This window comes from Leuciscus leuciscus, assembly GCF_965113295.1.
Source record: "Leuciscus leuciscus genome assembly, chromosome: 2".
Classification (NCBI taxonomy): Eukaryota; Metazoa; Chordata; class Actinopteri; order Cypriniformes; family Leuciscidae; genus Leuciscus; species Leuciscus leuciscus.
In genome coordinates, this window is record NC_138726.1 from 35,364,480 (window position 1) to 35,385,542 (window position 21,063).

General features: G+C 38.1%; 1 protein-coding gene across 1 annotated transcript; it reads left to right on the plus strand.

Moving 5' to 3' along the window:
• Nucleotides 1–1,196: 1,196 nt before the first annotated feature.
• slc7a10a (solute carrier family 7 member 10a) lies at nt 1,197–21,004 on the plus strand. Its single transcript, XM_082148281.1, has 11 exons — nt 1,197–1,440; nt 6,025–6,229; nt 6,565–6,716; nt 13,625–13,750; nt 15,688–15,841; nt 16,756–16,879; nt 16,971–17,074; nt 17,162–17,258; nt 18,914–19,063; nt 19,163–19,340; nt 19,434–21,004. Exons 1-11 carry the CDS (start codon nt 1,293–1,295, stop codon nt 19,529–19,531), a joined length of 1,536 nt encoding a protein of 511 aa, XP_082004407.1. The 5' UTR covers nt 1,197–1,292; the 3' UTR covers nt 19,532–21,004.
• Nucleotides 21,005–21,063: the final 59 nt, after the last annotated feature.

Below are 21,063 nucleotides of genomic sequence, written 5' to 3' on the forward strand. Positions count from 1 at the left end.
GAGTGTCTTCACATGCTGTGATGTATTTGTTTACAGGCTGACTACTTCTCTCCATCTACTCAGTGTCCTGTGTTTTCTTTTTCCTAATGTTCAACCAAGCATTAGTTTGCTTTATGGGCCTAAAAATGTCATAAAAAAAAAAAGATTAATATTCGAACAATTTGTGGAATATTCAAAGTTTACAATCAAAAGAATTTGCTAAACAATGTCAACATTCAGTAAGTATTTGAAGAATCAACTTTCAGTAAACAAGCAGCGCAGTATGTACAGTACTACATGTTATCATATGACGAACATTGAGTACTCAGCATTATTTTCTTGTTTACCATCAATATACTATAAAAATAAATGCAAGCGTATATAAGAGGTTAGTGTGAGAATATGCATATGTGTGCATAGTTTTTGCGCATGTTTGTGCAAACTCCACATTTGAGACATTGTTAACAAGCTTTCATCTTTGTTCTCTGTTCACAGTCTGTGATGTCAAAACCCAGATAGAGTTAAAAGCTCCATCTGAAGGGAATGACTGGTTGTTCGTGTGTCAATGTACAATGTACCCCCATAGCAGTCTGTATCACCTTACACAAGCAGTCACAAGAGGGCCACATCCACAATAAACAGAATCTGTTGGGATTTCTTCTGTTTTTCACTCGCTCACAAAGAAATGGTGTGATAGCAAATCAAGGCTATAAGTGAAGAGTGTTTGATGATTACTAATATTTATACTATTATAAAAAGATCACACTGTTTTTAGTAAAGATAATGAGAGGAGGAGGGATGGAGTGAGTCAGTAAAAGGCCCACACAGAATAGTGTGCAAGAAACTCTGAAGCAGATTTTCATTGTCATGCACATAGTTCGACACATCCCACACCGGAAATAATAATATGATTATACACTACCAGTCAAAAGGTTAGACACCAACTCATTTTTTAAAATGACAATTTTTCTTAATAAATACAGCAACAAAAAAGTCCAAGACTGAAATTTCATTTCGTCATAACTCATCTTGATCACTCGTAACACCCATAAAACCTCTCTTACCACATCAAATCTCCACAGACCGAGCAGAAAGAGTGGGTGGCACCGTCAACAAAAGTTTTTGCAATTTGCAACCTCGTGGCGGTGGCGCAGGTAAGCGCGTGCCAAGGCACAAGACAATTATTAACCTGTTGATCTGTATGGAGGCAGACAGAATGAGTTTTGCGCATGCGTGAGCGCCCTGAGTCCTGCATCAACGCTATATGAGACCAAGCGCGGATACAGATGCCGTTTTCTTGAACAGCCGCACAAATGGATGGAACCGAAACGAACCGGAGAAACTGCGCGAAAACGGAGCAACAGAAGATGTTAGACTCCGGTGGAAACCAAAGTGGATCTAAGGATAGAGTGACTCTTAAAAAAGAAATTGGTCTCTTGAGCGCGTGCGCCATAATTATAGGTGAGATGTTTCCTCATTTTAACGTGCCAACGCGTGCGCTTTAACCAGCTTGAACTTTTATCACTTCGCATGTTTCTTTGTCTGTCATTTTATCACTGCCTGCTTCTCTAATCTATTCATCTTAATCTTCAGTCCTCACTCTTTCATATATCCTTTCGCTTTAATGATATCTTCTCTCCTAAATGTCGAGTAAAGTATTAAAAAGCTACATCTCAATCATGTCCAAACTTATATCGTCACGGAGTACGGCTGTCTTAATTTGTTAAGACAACAGTCTGCGTGAAGACAAGCAGCATTGCATGATTTCCGCGGAGAAGACGTCTCGTGCCATGCCGCTACTTACAGTAGTCTCCATCACACTATGTTCATCAGAGCGCAGATTGCATCATTGAGGAAGAGAATCAGGCTGAAACTCAACTCCGCGCTTACGTGGCTGCTGCAACCCACTACACTGGGTCCTTCACATGTGCTGAACAAACCCACCATATAAGAGTCCATTGCTATATGCTGTGTAGTGCAATGTATATAATTAAAATAGGTAGACTTTAGAAAGTGTAGACTTTTTATGTAAGATCGTTTTGCTCCCTTTAATGCTATTTTAAAGTTCTGGAGAAGCTAATGCATGTCCTGATCTGTAGGATTAAATACATTACTTGATTTAAATGTTCATTGTGTAGTCAATAAATCACGGACTAAGACTGAATAAATTCTGGACAGGAAAATACATCAAAATTAAAACGCATGTTTTCTATAGCATCCTCAAATGTAAGCATCATTTAAACAGACTTTATACTACCCTAAAGCCTTTTTTAACTCTTCTTTTTATCATTTTTGTGCTGGACACATCCATCTAATGAATGTTTAAATATATACAGAGCAGCACAAGCTATTGTGGTCACACTTTAGGGTCCAATTCTCACTATTAACTAACTATTAACTATGACATTTGCCTCAATAAACAATGAATTACTGCTTATTAATAGTTTGTAACGTAGTTGTTAAGTTTAGGTATTGTGTAGGATTAAGGGATGTAGAATATGGTAATGCAGAATAAGGCTTTAATATGTGCTTTACAAGAATTAATAAACATCCAATAATATGCATGATTATAAGCAACAATAGTGAGAATTGGACCGTAAACTAAAGTGTTACCGCTATTGTGTTACTCAAATGAAGGTCATCTAATGGAAGCCTTCGATATAAGATTGACACTATGCCTTTATATTTTGTTATTGTATTTTGTAATGTGTTGTGTCAGTGAAATTTGGCTATCCTCCCGAAGCTGTATCAGCCTATAGTAGCCTATATAGGAGACTTGTTGTCACATTTTTTCCTCCAGTGAATATTTCTCAGGCTCAGTCCTTTTAAGATACAAATGTTTATTTCTCAACTACAAATATATATACATACATACATACATACATACACACACACGCACGCACGCACACACACACACACACACACACACACACACACACACACACACACACACACACACACACACACACACACTAGGGCTGTGCAATTAATTGAATTTCGATTTCAATTTCGATTTTTGCTCCCAACAATCACCAAAATAGTATAATCGAGTAAAAACGATTATTTTGCCATTTTCTGTTTTGAAAGAACGCTCTTATTTTGTCTTGTGTTCTGAATGACACGCGCACATCCGCCCTTCCCTATGCCGTAAACTCTCTCAGCTTGAATGTTTAAACTGATAAGACTTAAAAAGAAGTGAAAATGATAAACTTTAGTTACGATGCAATGCTGGCCCGATTGTACAAGTGACAATTCCATCATGTCCCGACTCATAAACGCGAGAGTGTAGTTTCGACGCTTGCCTTGTCCAGCGCATTTTGAGAGACAGAGAGAGAGAGAGAGAGAGAGCGAGAGAGAGAGGAGACGCGGCGCCGCTGAACACTCACGCGCTGAACACAATTGCGTCTTGGAGAAAGTTTTTAAATTATTGATTTGATTTTATAATCTTTGTGGATTCATTTAAGATACTCATACAATCTACATGCTAAAGTGAATCAATGTTTGTGGGGGAATTTCCCGCATTATAAGTGCTAGATCTGCGGGAATTATTAAAATACTCATTGAAGGAGCCTATTAGTATTAGGCTATCTGTTACATTATTTATTTTAATAGTTCAAAAAGTACAATCAATGTTCAAATTTCGATTTTTTAAGAATTGTTGAAAGGTGTGTTTGGTGACACTTTACAATAAGGTTCATTAATTAGCATTATAACTAACTTACCTTTGTTAAGATTAACTAATAATGAACAATAATTCTACAGCATCTTAGTTAATATTAATTTCACCATTTACTAATACGTTATTAAAATGAAAGGTTGTATTAGTTAACATTAGTTAATGCACTGTAAACTAACATGAACAAACAATGAACAGCTGTATTTTTATTAACTAGCATTAAAAAAGATGAATAAATACTGTAACAAATGTTTTTCTCATTGTTAGTTCATGTTAGTTAATACATTAACTAATGTTAACTAATTAACATTATTGTAAAGTGTTACCGTGTCTTTTTAATAAATGCAACACGTTCCCAGTCATGTGAAATAATCGTGTTACATAATCGTGATTTCAATATTGACCAAAATAATCGTGATTATGATTTTTTCCATAATCGAGCAGCCCTAACACACACACACACACACACTTTATATTTATAAATAAAGATTTGTTTCTGAAAAGGACCTGATACTGTAATACTACTGAACACAGAAAGAACTGTGTATCTGTCTGCCTGCAGTAAACCTAACAGATTATTTTATTAGACGTGAAATACTAAAACATGATGTGGCCTTATTTTAGTCTCACATGTGCAAGAGTTTAGATGTGACTATGTGGAGATTTTCTCAGGTTTATGTATAACTGCTGAAACATATGACTAGTCTCTCTCTTCTTTATAGAGATTTTTTTTAACAAGAAGCAATGATAGGAAGTTAAGTTTAAGATACAATTAATGTTAACTGCTCGTCATGGCCGTGACCTTTACCCCAAAATGTATGGCTGTATAAGATTAAGTGGAAGTGGTTCAGTGTTTTGAGCTTGGTGTCCCAGTGGAACATCAGCATATAGGTGCAGCTGTAGATTTCAGTTATGTTTATGGTTTAGTGGCTTTATGGGTAGTAAGCCAATTTTGTTCACAGCTCTTCACCATTCTAAATGTTTGACATAATTCTGACAAGCACCTTTAAGAAGAGTATAGGATTGCAGATTACTCAAAGGATTTCATAGTCAAAATAACTGCTGTATTTTAACTGATGACTTATTTACCTTCTGAACATGGGAAAGTTTTCCTTTGCTAGAATGTCCTCCTGATATTACTCAAGGTCAATGACAAATTTTATCAGTTACTTTACACTTTTCGTCTGTTTTATCAGTTACTTCACAACTCTTTGCCCATGCAGTACTCAAGTTTATTTATTTTTAATACTTAAAAGTATTAAACTCATTCATCGCCATCATAACTTAATTAAAGTCTGGGCTTGTGGTTGACCGTTTGTCAATAGCTGATGTAACCAATGGCCGATTTCTTGATGATATAAACTACAATTTAATAACAGCAAATGACATGAAACACTTTTTATTTACACAAGTTTTAAAACAGAAATGCTTTAATATCCATTGACAACATTGTTGGTAAATTCTGGAACTACTACAAGGGGGAGTTAATACTTCTGTTAATCAGGCAAGTGGACATTGTTTTGTTATGTTGTGAGTTGTGCGATCAGTCTTCATTGGGGATCTCATTTGATTGAGTGTTTTTGAGATGTGCTGGGTCTCGTCAACTTTAATGCCTTATCTTCTGTACAGGTCTGAGGCACTGGGAGCAAACATTCACATCCACTCAATACTACCAAATTCTATTATTGTGAGCACTCGCAGACAAAGAGAGAACCCAAAGGATTACATAATGCTTCGGCCCATAACTGTAGCTGAGCCATGTATAATTGAAAGTCTTTTGTTTAAGTTTCCTGAGGCATAATCATTCAGGCACTGCACATGAGTGGTTTTACTAAGATATATATGCAATGAAGCAGAACATTTACCTTTTACTGAATACTGGACTCATCTCGATTTCGCAACTGATGTTGGCTCTAACATTGTTGATCTTATTTATCGTATCCGTTTGCTTGGAACGTGCAGCAGCGTTTTGACAGCTGCAAGGACACATTGTCTTTGCACCGGGAAAAAAAACCAAAGATTTTCATTTAAACCATAATTTTGTTAAGACTGTGGTGTATTTCAAGTAGCAAGTGATATGAAAGCATGATATAGACAGCATAATTAAATTCTCTCATCATCAAATATTTTTGCTTCACTTATTTACAATGCACCCATGCATTCAGTACAATTAAACTGTTTCAAATGCTCTAATCTGTACAACTTTGCAAAAATCAGCTTGTGTATGTCTATATTTATTTCTAATACAGAATATCAAGCAAGCATTATTAGGTGAAGACCTCATGATTCAGTCCAAATAGTTTATTTTAGATTATATGAACAATATGTGAAGACTAAACAACCCATTGCGGTTTCTTTTGTTTTCTCAGGCAACATCATTGGCTCAGGGATCTTCATCTCTCCAAAGGGTGTTCTAGATCATGCTGGCAGTGTGGGTTTTTCACTCATCGTGTGGGTTCTCGGAGGAGGAATCTGTGCCCTAGGATCTCTTTGCTATGCCGAGTTGGGCGTCACCATCCCCAAATCAGGTGGAGACTACTCATATGTGACAGAGATCTTCGGGGGCCTGGTGGGGTAGGTCTATTTTTGAATGTTAGTCTCAGCATTCATATAGTTCAAACAGAGAATGCACTAACAGCACTAACAATGCCAAGGTCATAGGTTTGATTGCCAGGAAATGCATGAACAGATCCAATATGTCGCTTTGGATGAAAGTGGCTTCCAAATGCATAAATCTCAATATGGATGTCTCAGTTTGTGTGTGTGAAGCACACAAGGGAACTTCTCCTCAGGGAAATTCACATGTGTTTACTTGCTTGCTCAGTTACAACACTAACACTGCTCAGAATTCTGTGTTTGTTGTATATTGGTGATGATAAAGATGGCCATTTGTTTACGTGTTTTTACAGGTTCTTGTTGCTGTGGAGCGCAGTGTTGATCATGTACCCAACAACTCTGGCTGTGATTGCGCTCACCTTCTCAAACTATGTGCTACAGCCTGCCTTCCCAAACTGCCTGCCTCCATACATCGCCACTCGCGTCCTCTCAACCGCCTGCGTCTGTGAGTACAGCACACACCATTAGTAATGAGGTTTTATATGACATTCTGAGGTCAGCTCTGATTTAGTGCTGCTGTCATGTGAGTGCCTACCTTTAATTCCACCAAGCTGATTGCTCACAAAAAAAACCCCACAGTCATCATGTTATCAGGCCATTTCAAGTGTGATTTTGATGTGACAAAGCGGCAGGGCTGGACTGGGACAGAAAATCGGCCCTGGCATTTTGGCCCAGACTGGGCCACTACATATGATCATAAACACCACCCATCTTTGCACGCCCTTGAATATGTTTTTGTTCAACTCCTATTCATTAAAACCACTAATGCCATGTAATGAGTGAGTATAAACGAGTGAGAGTTAACAGATGAAATAAGTACAAAATTGTAATTTATTAATACAATTGAACTATACTCCACAGTGATGCATCCAAAAAACAAGCTATAAGCTGCATTGGCATAGCAATACCAGTGTTTCTCACAGGATTTTTGGTAAAACTGTGGTGGGTGGACCTCAGTCCTTCTAGGGGGGTTTGGGGGCAGGCTCCCCCTAAGATTTTTTTTTGCATTTTAATGTTATATTCATCAATCTGGTGCAGTTTGAGGGTTCGAAATTAAAAGCTCCAACCCATATTCAGTGTGCAAATTAAACAAAGAAAAAAATCTAACTTCTTTTAGTAACAGTGTCTGTCTATATTACACTACTACTACATAATAATTATAATATTAATCTCATGACAGTAGCCTAATAGCCATATATTGTAAAACAAATGCACTGAAAAATAAAGAAAACTTTCATAATTAGTTTTGTACTAATTTCTAAACTTGAAAGAGATAAGCACATGATCTTTTATTTTGACGGAAACTGCATCAAGCTTTTATTTTGGCGGAAAACATGGATAAAAACGCGTCTCTTTAAACTTCTAGTAAATTTCTGTAATCGTCAACTATGTAGATGTGGAAATAAAGCGTAACTGGGTAATGGGTTCCTATACTCATAGCCAAAGTGTTTTGAACGTAGTTCTGCTTACCGCAGACTCTACCCTTTCTTATCTCTCTCCTGATACTCCTCACTATCCTCCTCATCAGCCACTGGAGCTGAGTGAAGGTCCTGCTGCTGCAGAAAACATATATTTTGACACATTTTACAGCGTCTGCTTGAAGTATCTATTTTTCACGCTATTTCTCTGCACATTCTTTGCGTTTCTTCTCCATGTCTCAGACTATTTTGACAGATACACGCACGCTCACTCAAAGCCCAAAGGGGGAGGTGTTTAAAGATGTGATTGGGCCAGCCCAGTGTCAATCAAGAAAACAACCAATGGGCCGCTGATCTACGCGTTTCATGGGCCGGTCTGTCAGTGAAAAAAAAAACTAACGCTTACTTTTTTTTGACCAATGCATTACACCGGCACTAACCCAGCACCGTCAATTAAACAAAACAAAACGAATGGGCCGCCGATGTATGAGTTTTATGGGCCGTAAAAAAAAAAAAAAGTATGAGATGTATCGGCCCAAAAAGCACGTCGGCCCACCGGGCATTTGCCCGGTATGCCAGATTACCAGTCCAGCCCTGCAAAGCGGTGATATCTAAGTGACTGAGTTATTTACTTACTTTTTAATTAGTCTTCCCATTAAACACCATCATTTTGTTCATTCAAACCAATTTGTGAATGCACACAAAAACAAGAGGCAGGATTTATGGCACAAACCAATCATATCCAATCATAACCAATATCCAATCATGGCCCGATGGAGGCATTGCCTCCTCTCACGTGACTTCCCTTCATTCATTCTCAATTACTCCCCATCAAACCCACTGCACGCTTTAGGGGGTCTGTTAAAACTCAATGGGCTCAGGGGAGGCAAGAGAAACGCGGCCTCCCTGTACCTTTACCTGCTGGTGTCGCTGTTGGACAGTGTTACTTTAGGAAAATTTGTGATTTATATACTATGTAATGTCACATTTTGTAATATTTGCGTTGTTTTATTTTTTTAATATAGATTATTTTCTCATTCATTTTTTTGAGGAGGCACTGCCTCCCTTGCCTCCTCAGAGGAATTCCCCCTGATCTCTAGGCCACAGAGAGTTAATTCTGACCACTAATAGATTCCGTCATGATGAATCTAGAGCCGCTGTTTTGTCTATCATTCAGCATTTTTCTCTTTCTCAATCGCCTTCTCTCCCTTGTGTCTATACCACTTTACAGTGCTTTAATCCTGGTTCTTAGTTCTTAACCCTGGTGGGTGCATGGCAGGATATATTTGGAGCTGGTGGAGATGAACCAATCAAATGTACAGTATGTCTATGCATGCGTGTGTGTATGTGTTTGTTTCCAAAGAGCCCCGTGACTCGACTGGTTTGGACCTGTCAGATCTGGACAGGGGCTCTCAGGGAGAAGTACTGGGGGTGTGTCAATGTGAGGGCAGTGGTCCTAATGACAGTGCTGGCTGAGTTGAGCCATCCATCCCTATTTTTGGCAGCAGAATCCAGAATCTGTCCTGAAGAACAGCCAACAAAAGCTTTGAGTCAGTCATACTCTAGAGAGCAGGGTGACAAGGGCCAAATGCTCTATTTAAGGAAGACACCTCATGTATGTGCCCTATCAAAGGATGCTAGAACTGCATCCCAAATCACTGCTTTCCTCCGATTAGGCCAATATTCAAGGAACGTATTTGTTTGGGTCCAGATCACAGGGTGGGGTTGGTATTGATGTCGTGGTATAAGGGCACCTGACCCTCACTCTGTGTGGCGTCAGACTCCGTAATGGTGCCAGGCTTTGAGCCGGCGGAACATGTGGGCGTGTCTTCTGTATTGTGTATTGTTTGGGGACCTTGCGGTTGTCCTGGCTACCCCAATGCTCTTTGATGGAGAAGAGCATGGAGGCGGGATTTTGTGAATGGCGCTAAAACTCCGCTTAAACCTGACAAATGAAGAGTGAATTATGATTTTTTAATAAGCTGTTTGGAGTGTGTGAGTCATGCTCAGGGTGGGCACAGTTGTAACGCGTTCCCTCTCATCATCTGTCATTAACCTTTAGACCAAGCAAATAACCTAAACTTCGACATCCAAAGACCTCAGGGGAACATCTGAGGTCTTTACGCACATATTTTTCACACATATTATACACACAGTTCCACACAAATGGCAACAAAACATGTCCCTTGCACTGTAAAAAATGCATTGGATGCCCAAATTTGACCTGCTTGTCACGTGTTCATGAACCTCCGTTGGGTCTTTCAGTGGTTTGGATTGAAGTAAGGTTGGACGAAATTCAGAGTTAAAGAACTGGCTCCCTTTCAGTCCATGAGATGGAATTTGAATTGAATTGGCCACGCCAATAGGAAGTTTGTTGTGAGTAAAATGACAGGAAGAGGAATTTACTGGATTGCAACTTAAAGAAATGTAACTGTAAGACAAAGGTTATGTGACAAAACAATAACATTAACTTTTATTTTATTTGTAACATAACTCTTTTTGTTGTAACATAACATTTAAAACTCTTTAAAAGATTAGGCTTACTTCTCAAAACTAAGTTTAGAGAAATAAGCTATTAACACAGCCATTAAAACAGATTTAATTTTGAATAGACAGCACCACAAAACGTTACACCATCTGTAATAAGATAACTTAAAATATTAAAATATAAATAAATTAATATAAACGTATAAAAATTATATGAAAATATATAAATAAATGATATCAAAATAAATATTGACAAATATTTGTAAATTGGTGGGAAATAAATTGTTCTTTCACCATGGTCCATAAAATGAATGATATTTTAATTGAAAATAATGCTATATATACTGTATATCAAATAAACTTTCTGTGGTATTTCAAACATTGATTACTAATGTCTACTGTATCTGTAATTGCCCCATATGTTGTGTGTATGATTACAGTTCTACATCCTGTCTACTGCCGCAATTCTAATTTAATTCAAAAAAGGGTTTGGCTTCAAGCTGTCTGTACCTGTGTTGATGCACTGCAGTGTATATTTGTAGTGGTAAACTGATGCATGAACCCCTGTTTATGTGTGAGTGAATGTTCTTAGTTGCACTGTGTGAGAATTTGTCTATATTGCGGCATGTGTTACATTTGCCCTCCCCTTCTGAATGTTCTGAATGAATGTCACAAGCTCTGTCTGCTGAAGTCAGATTACAAAGAGACACACACACACACACACACACACACACACACACACACACACACACACACACACACACACACACACACACACACACACACACACACACACACACACACACACACACACACACACACACACACACACTCTCTGCTGGACTGGACACACAAACCTTTGCTGAGAGTCTTAATATGCATGCTACAATACAGCATAAAATAACTTGATTTCAAAATTGACATCAAAGAAAAGATGTGTCACATTGCTTTTTTACAACTGTGTGTGACGGGTTATTTACTGTACTAATGCTTTGTACTTTTTTATAGATTTATGTGTGTGTTGGAAGCTTCTCTCTTGTGTAAAACTAAAGGCCACACACTCTAGAGATTTGTTCATGTGACTCAACTATCTCAGATTTATGTCTTCTGATGAAAGGGCTGACAGCATGTCTCTGAACAGCCATATCATTTGAAAAATATTAATTCATTTGAAAAATATTAATTCATTTTGAAAAATATTAATTCATTTGAAAAATATTAATTTATAAATGCATAAATCCTGTCAAATAAAAGTAAAGATACAATACCAGTCAAAATAACATCAAGATTAAGCAAAACAAAAGGACGTACGGTATATAAATTACGCAGTGACAAAAATATTTAGTTGTGTTTTAGTGTCTTCAAAGTAGCCAACCTTTTGCCTAATTACAATTCTGCACAGTCTCTCAACCTGGTATCCACATGGGTTGCTTTTTCAAACAATCTTGAAGAGGTTTTATTTATCAAATGTTTTTATTAATGTCTTTCTTTAAATAAAACTTTTGAAAAAGCCTGCAATCTATAATACTGAGTAAACGTGAAAAATATAGTACTCATTTTAAGCCTTGGCCACAGAGAGTTGTAGCATTTTTGTGTATTTAGTGCATCTTTTGTTGGCTTTATTGGTCAATTAGCTGCAGAGGGATGTCCCTCTCAGGAGTTTGGAGTGAGTAGTTGTATTTTGGCAGATTTAAAGGCTGTTGGCACTTTATTAGAATTCTCCTCTCATTAGCTTTGTGTTCATTTAACTTCATTTGGCCACTCTTAGTCACTCATGCGCTGTGATACAAAACAGAAGGAGCTGGAGTCAGATCTGTTAAAGCCAAACAAGAGCAAACAAAACCATGGCAAACACTGTAACTGTTGTGAACCTATATTATATAAAATGCTTAATTGCACACGTGTCCACAACACATTCACATTAATTAATATTAATAATTTATGTTAAAGGGATAGTTCACTCAAAAATGAATATTCTATCATGTTCTCACCATTCAGTGAACTACGTTTTTTAATTTGAACATGTTTTTATCATATTGTTATAATTTTAAGGTGCCTAAGAGCAAATAATACCTATGAAAATATTGCAGTGACTCTCAAGGTGCTGTCAGGGCATGGAGGTTCACAGGTGGTGTGTATTGAGCTCAGGATTACATGCGTGGATGAAGTTGAGCAGGTTAGCTGTTAGTTTGCAGGCTGTGAGCTGCTCTTGTCGACTGCTTACTCTGGCCAAAAATTCAGCTGGCGTCTGGGCCGTTTTGTTGTGGGGCATCGGAAGCTGTTTGTCTAGGGGAGTCTGACAGATGCCCTGCATGTGTTTTCGTGTGTGGGCGGGTAATTCCGGCCATTGATGGATGAGTGGGGGTAACCCGTCTCCCCTTTGCCCAGTGTCTCCCTCAGCATGCCTGGGTATACCGTGCCGTCAAGCCCTGGAGACGGACCTCTGTGTACCGGATCTACACCGGACCTGTTACACAATGCAGCTGAACACAGAAGCCACTAACCTCAACACAGATGTACAGACAAGCAGTGGCCTATAATTCTACTTCTGTTTGTGAATGTATAGTTTTTTAACCTGTCAGCTTTAGGCTGTGTTGCATTGATGCCCCTTGATAAACTACTCTTTTTTTTTTGTTTCTAAAGAACTCCCAATTGTGATGCATAAAGATAGATACCAAATACATCTACAAGGTAGATGAGGTAACCGTCTTACCCCCCATTGCCCACAACAGCATTTGAAGGCCTGACATTCCAAGTTTCTCTAAATGTAATTTCCATAAGGATTCCATAAGTATTAATTCATTGACTTTACTTTTATAGTCGGTCGTGATGTACTGGAAAAGGAATAAAGATTTGAAAAAAAAATTTTACTCACAATTTCTACCTACATCATATATGCAGGTATTCCAAGTCTGTGGGAACCCTGGTTCTTATAAAATAAGAAATCTTTAGTTTTTTTGTTGTTTTAGCAGATTTCAATGCTTATTTTTTTCTTTTAAAAGTTATTAAGTTATCTTGAGGCTCTCTTGGAAATTTGCTGAGTGGGCCCTGGCCCCTTGGTTGAGAACCACTTAGCCATGAATGGGTCAGTGTTTTGCCTGCAGCAGTAAAATAAGTTACATCTGATCTTTATTTCCCCTCATTAAGCTAATAAAAATGGACCATGTGACCAGATAGTGCTGCTCTGCCAACAAACCCACACTGCTTCCATTACTGAATCACAATCTGATTTGTCCTTATGACACTTATGATGGAGTTTTTCTCATGAAACAGCTCTTTGATAAGACATCCAAAAAGTGTGACAGTTGTTCTTAATATGTAACGGTCTTTATTTATAAATTCCTTTTATGGATAGTGCTAATGTTTTTCATAATATTTAAAGGAAATTATTTTCGTGAGTTTGGAATATGGGAATGAATAACTGTGTGTTCACTGCGTGTGTTTACAGTGTTCCTGACTTGGGTGAACTGCTCCAGTGTGCGCTGGGGGACACGGATCCAGGATGTTTTCACTGTGGGGAAGCTGCTGGCCCTTGTTCTCATCATTGTAGTGGGAATGGTCCAGATTGCCAAAGGTGTGTGTGTATGACTGTCAGGACAATTTACACGTATGTTCTTGCCAGCTGTCGTCTTTCATGAAACATGCTATTCTCTCTCAAAAAAGAGGGGTAAAAAATGTATGCAGTATGAAGTACTAAAGCAGGTCTATAAATGTACAGTAATGTTAATTATTAAACATTAAGGGTATCAAAATTCTATACTCTATTGATTTTTCCCTTAGTTTCAGTTGTTAGGCCAAACTGCTGTACAGATAAGCAATCTAACACTTTCCTGAACAGTAACAGGATTTTGCTATAGTGTGCAAACCACTAAAGCAGAGAATGAAGTTAAGAGATTAAAAGAGAGAAATAACGAGTAGGCAAAGGAGAGAAAGGAAAAGAGTATGATAACTCACACATCTGGTACTAATTCCCACAGTTAAATGCCATGAATCATCAAGCACTCCCATCACATTAATGCCAGCTGCTGCCAGCCCTAACCTGTTATCTAATGAATAAAAAGCAAAAGACACAGGTAAAAAATGGGATATTTAAAAAAGGAGAGGAAATCATCCAGGCCTAAAACTTTATTATTTACTCACTCTCATGTTGTTTTTTCTTCTGCTGATTTTGGGAGGAACTACTTCTTTAACTCCAATTTTTTCAATAGTGACATCTAGTGGTAGGTCTTGTATTGTGAGTTACTTATAAGATACTTTCTTATTCAAAGTGATTTACAATACATTTATTACAGGTATAGCCCCCTCAAAGAAACCTGCGGTTAAGTGCCTCGCTCAATTGCACAATGATGGGTTGGTTCATAAATCAACCCTACTAAAACTTGAACCAGTGAAATTTATGGCTGGAATACACTACACGACTTTTAAAATCTGAACAGATTTTAAAACAACAACACTAGGCATCATACACGTTCAGACTTTGTAATACAGAATAAAACATCATACACTAAACGACTGAGGATCACACACTACCAGACAACTCTCCAGAAGCGGTTTTAACATTACGTGACATGGCATCCTGATGCACAGAAACCAGTGGCACATGTCGCTATACTTATTGGCACATCCGGTGGCGCAGTCTGTGCGCATCATACACAATGCGATTTCCTGCGAAATCTGTCAGCTCTGACTGACCAGCAAAATCTACAGACTGGCTTTTTTGTGAACAGACAGCGTCAACTCCAGACTGCAAATCAGGGAAAAAATCTGGGCAAAATGTAATTTATAAATAACTCACTATCACAACCTCTATTTTACAATAATTTAATAAGTTAGTTGAATCAGAGAATGTTAGGATATTTCTTTAACGTAAAGCAGTACAGTATAGAGCTGACTCTTTTAATTTAGGCAGTTCATAATAAACTAAGCTAAGACTGTAGCATATAATTGTGACACTAATGCAAAATATAAGCCTCCATTGGAGAAATGTTTTAACAATGTGAACTGTCTTTTACACAACTGAGTAATATTACAATAAAGCAGCAGGTTATGGCTGTGAATTGTTATGGGCAGACTTTTTTATATATATTTTTATTTAGTGTGCTTGTCTGGAGGCATTCCCTGAACTGACAAGAGAGAGAATTGAGTAAATGAGAGAACTGAGTAGTGCAGTTTCACTCTTGATTGACAGTAGAGAGAAAGGCTTTTTAGAGGCTCTGCCTATGTAGTGGAATAATGAAATCAAACTGATGACATTAGAGTGTCAGGATGAAAGTGAAGATTGATCCCAAGAGAATGTGATAAAATACAGTGTTTTATGAATTAAACAAAACAAAGAGCTCAAGATCTGACATTTGGTGAGTATTCCTATAGCCCAAACAGTAGAGCATAGCATAGCTATAGAGACACTGACTGAGGTCAGTGCCTTTGAAATGCAATGCAAGTCCCTTTGCATACAAATCCTGTATGAATTAAACAGATATTTTCTATATATATATATGTCTCTCTCTCTAGGACACTATGAAGCATTGGAGCCTCAGGCAGCTTTTAAGTTCATAAAGGATCCGTCAGTGGGGCAGATTGCTCTGGCTTTCCTGCAGGCCTCATTTGCATACAGTGGATGGAACTTCCTGAACTACGTCACGGAAGAGGTGGTTGAGCCTCGCAAGTGAGTCTTTATTAGTCTTTACTGTGTCAAAATCAGGGTCGGGCCATCCTACAGGCGATCGCCTGGGGCCCACAATGTGCCTTCGGGGGCCTCGCGGGGAGATGTACATGGTTTAAGTGCAGTTACTGCAGAGTAAATATTCTTTGTTCTCCATTAACAAAATGCAATCAGAACAATGGCTGCACAGCATAACACACAAACAGGCACATGTACATAGACCTCCTTTAACACACAAACCACGTGATGGTAAGCCCAAGTAATTCTATGTAAAAAAAACTTTCAATAACCAAGCAACAAATAACTGATAAATAATTTCAATCAACAAGTGACAATAAATACAGCAACAGTATAAATAGAAGCAGCAAATGGTGAAACAAGCAAGCATCCATAATCTGCATAATTTATTCATGTCGCGTAGCATCGAGTACCGTATTCCAAACCCTCGTCAAAAGTGCTCAAGTTGTTGGAAATGCACAAACCAGGTCACAGAAAGGATTACTTTACGGCTATTTGAGATGCTGTCTGTGTTTCAAGCACGTTTGGATGGTAGAAACAGCACTTCTATTGCCAAAGACTTGTCACATTTTCTCAAGAATAATCTGGGCTACAAATTAAAAGATTGTCAAGTGTCACCAAAAAGAAGCAAAAACATTGCAAAAATAATTAAATAACCAAATTAATTAGCCAAAAATTTTGAACCTATTGATAATAAGCCTATTAAAATGATTAAATGTAAAAAAGAAATTTCATTCTTTATTTTCACAGATTTTTAACATATATTCACTTTTGCACATACAGTAGTTCTGCCTCACTTTTTGTGTACACACTTTTTTCTAAATCTTACAGAAAATGAGCCCAGCTCTCATAAAGCGTATATTGTATGGTGTTTTATGGTTTCTGGTGTATCTGTCTAGGAATCTTCCACGTGCGATCTACATCTCCATCCCTCTGGTGACGCTCGTCTATACTCTCACCAACATTGCGTACTTCACCTCCATGTCCCCTCAAGAGCTACTAGATTCGAACGCTGTTGCTGTGGTGAGTTTCTCTGACCTCTTGTGCCTTATTAACATACTATCTATCAGGTGCTTTGATAAATCGGTATCTGTTTTTGTGTGTTGTGTTGCAGACATTTGGCGAGAAGCTGCTGGGAATCTTCTCCTGGGTGATGCCCATCTCTGTAGCTCTTTCCACCTTTGGGGGGATTAACGGATACTTGTTTACCTCTTCTAGGTAAAGAAACAAAAGCACTGTCACACTGGCTTAATACAGCAACCCTGAAACCAGAGTATTTACCGCTTCATTGCACATCCTCCACAGGTTGTGTTTCTCGGGCGCCAGAGAGGGTCACCTGCCCTACCTGTTGGCTATGATCCACCTTAAGAGCTGCACACCAATCCCTGCCCTGCTTGTTTGTGTGAGAGAGAAAGAGCTATTCACACACAGCACATGCAACATAACACTGCTTTCAGTCTGCATGATTTGGTTTATCCAATTCACAGGGTTCCCACGGGTCCTTGAAATCCTTGAAAGTTTGTGAATCTGAAAAAAAAAAATTCAAGGCCCTGGGAAAGTTTTTGAAAATAAACATACAGAGATACAGGTCCTTGAAAGTGCTTGAATTTATTTTGTGCGAGAAGTTTTCTGGAAACAATTCCATATTATTCCCTCAAGTCCGCTAATGTGTTATTTCGCCAACACTTCGTAGCCTATGCATACTACTAGCTTACTTGATTTACGTTCACGCATTTTCGCGTTACGTTAAGTGTTTCCCGTTAAGTGCTTTCGCACCAAACTACAACGATGGTACCTCAACGTTTCATGCAAAAGTTAATATCAGATCATTTTAGAATACAGTATAGGATATACCGAATATTCTTCAGTTTTATGCAAATAAGAAATACGACAAATAGAATATCTGATCTCTGTCATATGGCCAAAAAAAGTTTTTTTGCAATAGTTGTGTTTGACACAAAAAAACTGTAACAATGTATCTTACAAGGTAACATGATGCTTGCTCTCACTTGAAATGTGTCCCCACATTAAGTCCTTGAATTTGAGGATATTGGACCTGGAAAGTTCTTGAAAGGTCCTTGAATTTGAAGTTAACCAAGGTGTGGGAACCCTGAATTCAGGTCTAAACGGAGTCCAGAATGTTTTGTGAACAGATCACTCAAACCGCATTGAGAGGTAATCGAAAACCTGATGTGATCACATTGATTTTTTATAAACACTCGCTAATCTGTCCTGATGTGTTCTGGACAGAAGTGAAGGGCCTGTCAATCAACCACTGCACTAAAAAAGGGTGCAAACTTGGCTGTTTATGTGCGCCTTTTACAATAACTCTCACATCACATCACTTAAAATTAAAATCCTCTAAATTAAATTAATCGAAACATTAGAAAAGACTGAACTTCACGGATTTGCTTGACATCGACATTAAATGACATAGATCAAGTGAAGGTCAGTTAAAATTGCAGTTGGACTAAAATATGTCACAAAACATCTAATTTATGGTGAGATAACAATTTAACACTACTTTTGGAAGCAAGAGTGTGCTGACTTGGTTTTCTTAACTTTTGTGATTAAAATTAGACAAGTGTTTTCTCAAACAGGGGAGGCCTAGTACACTTCCAAGGGGGTCACTGGATGACTTCAATTTATTTATTGTATTAAAACTGAATCTAACTGAATTAAAATGCCAAAAATCTAAATCCAAACTGAGATTCATATTTTTCCCCTCAATAACTTTATTGAAGAACTAGATAATTAGAATGTTGAACATTCTAGAAGCACAAAATGAATCATTGTTTATTAATTTAATAAATAAACATTCCCAATTCATGTTAATTAAAAAGTTTGAGACAACAAGCAGTGCTGTCATTATTTCAACATAAAATGCCAGAAGAAATGTCTTAGCCAATACACTAACCCTTCAAGTCAAAAAGGTTAAGAATCGCTGTATTAGATGGAACTTATACCAAGTGCAAAGCAAAGGTGCAAACTGCTTATACTTATACCAGTATAAGCAAACTGCTTATACTAAGTGTCTTTCTCTCTTGTTCTCCATAGTGTACGGCGACCATAGTGATCCTGTGTATCGGGGACACTCACAACTTGATAAACTATGTGTCTTTTATAAACTACCTCTCATATGGAGTCACTATAGCTGGGCTGCTGTACTACAGATGGAAGAAACCCAAACTATTCAGACCCATCAAGGTACTTAAGTTGCCACCTACAGACCTCATCAGGAAGATGGATTGACATGTCAGTGGTTTTAGTTTAATCACCTCCCTCTTCTTCTCTCCCTTTGTGCAGGTAAACTTGTTGGTCCCCTGCAGCTATCTAGTGTTCTGGGCAGTGTTGCTGGGCTTCAGTCTGTACTCGGAGCCTGTGGTGTGTGGTATGGGGCTGGTCATCATGCTCACTGGAGTCCCCATCTACTTCATTGGAGTGCAGTGGAAGAACAAACCATACTGGGTTTACAGTGCCGTGGGTGAGTAAGACCAGCCAAAACTTCTTTGCATTGCTTTGTTATCACACTGCAACGAAAAACCGTCTGACATCTGTAAATGTGCATTTGTTTCAGAGAAAGTCACCTATGTGGGACAGAAGTTGTGTTATGTGGTCTTCCCCCAGGAAGATCCTTTTGAAATACAGCCTCTTACAGAAAAATCTGAGCTGTGAGAGTCAGCACAGGACTTCTTGCACTCCTGTTTGGAATAGCAAAGACCTGTTTTCCATCCGTTATTGAGTGTTTTATTTGTCTGATGCTGTATGTGAGGAGATGCTCCCCAGAAGCTCCTCTGAGACTCAGCCATCACAGCAGAAGAAACAGAAGTTTTATGTTTTCTCGCTCAGACATCACATTTCTTAGTTGAAACAGTTCTCCCCCTCGCATATTTTTCCGGACATCACCTTGTAATTGAACGCACCCTCCTCCTATCCTGTCGGAGGTGAATTCCTATGTCGTCATCATGTTTTCTCTGGGAGTTCTTCATTTTTTGAGAACTGTTGGTGTATTCTCATGTGCCTTACAGGATCTCTCTCTGTATTTGAGGTTTTATCTTTACTTTAAGTAGACTTTTTATTAGTAATCCCCTGTAAGTGAGTGAAGGGGACTTGTCGAAGCCTGTTTACCTCTTAACCCAGTCTTCTGAAATCTAAACTCCATCTGTAAGTCTGAACTTTCTAGAGGATTAGGCCTTGACCTCTAGTCCTCTTAATAATTACTTACTCCCTCAAGCACAAAAAAACAAAACAACGTAATAATGTCTAGCTTCGCTCAACTGTCTATGCAAGAATAGTCTACTCTAGGCACTTTAATGTAGTTGCCTTTTTTAGCATATTGAACGCTAAATGTATTGCCATGCTTCCTGAATAAGCAACAATCTCCTGCCACTGTTTAACAGATGCTCTACCCCTGCACTCATTAGCACTGCCAGTCTTTTAGCCTTATGCTGATGATAGGAACCATGAGATGTTCCAAGTTCATTCATCTTGAATAACGTTATTTACATAAAAGGTGCTTTACATTTAAAAAAAATCCTGCTAGGCAGACACTTTCAACTGTTATCCAAAAGGAGATGTAGTTCTCCACCAATTAATGCCTTTAGATATTTTAGACATTTGTCTCTTTTGGGCACTAAACATGGACATTCTATTGAGAATATGCAACAGTGATGATATATATGTCTTTATTTGAAACTGACCACCGAACTGAAGTCTGTCAAACAGATTTTTGGATCTGAAGGAGTTGTTTAGAGGTTTTTGCACTTGAGTGCCCTCTTCAGGTCAGATCTTTCTAGACACATGATCATACCCTGTATGAAGTGCTCGTCTCTTTCCATGTGTCCAGCTCAGTGATGTCTGCCAAGACTAGCAGTGTTCATGCTCTCACTGCCCAAAGCAGCAAAGGCACAATGAAAAGCACAGTACAGTGACATCTTAATGTAAATATTACAATTTCAAATACATCAGGGATTCATTGTGAGATCACATTCCTGACATTAGTAAAGTGTGAAACGTATGTATTAAGCATACATGTTTCATATTGTATGCACTATAGATATGTATGCTGATATTCTTGTTTTGTAAAAATGTTAAAAGGTGTTTATCAATAACAATATTAGCACATTAAATTTAATTCTAAAAAAGGTTGCAAGTAGTAATTGTGTTACTCTGTGTGTGTGTGTATATGAGTAAAGACACGCGGTCTC

What these genes read in the sequence shown, in the direction of transcription:
- slc7a10a (XM_082148281.1), top strand. Translation starts at nt 1,293, where the DNA reads ATGGATGGAACCGAAACGAACCGGAGAAACTGCGCGAAAACGGAGCAA. An exon ending in TACTTGTTTACCTCTTCTAG is followed by an intron (nt 17,075 to 17,161) that starts GTAAAGAAACAA and finishes CATCCTCCACAG; the next exon opens with GTTGTGTTTCTCGGGCGCCA. An exon ending in TCCCTGCCCTGCTTGTTTGT is followed by an intron (nt 17,259 to 18,913) that starts GTGAGAGAGAAA and finishes TGTTCTCCATAG; the next exon opens with TGTACGGCGACCATAGTGAT.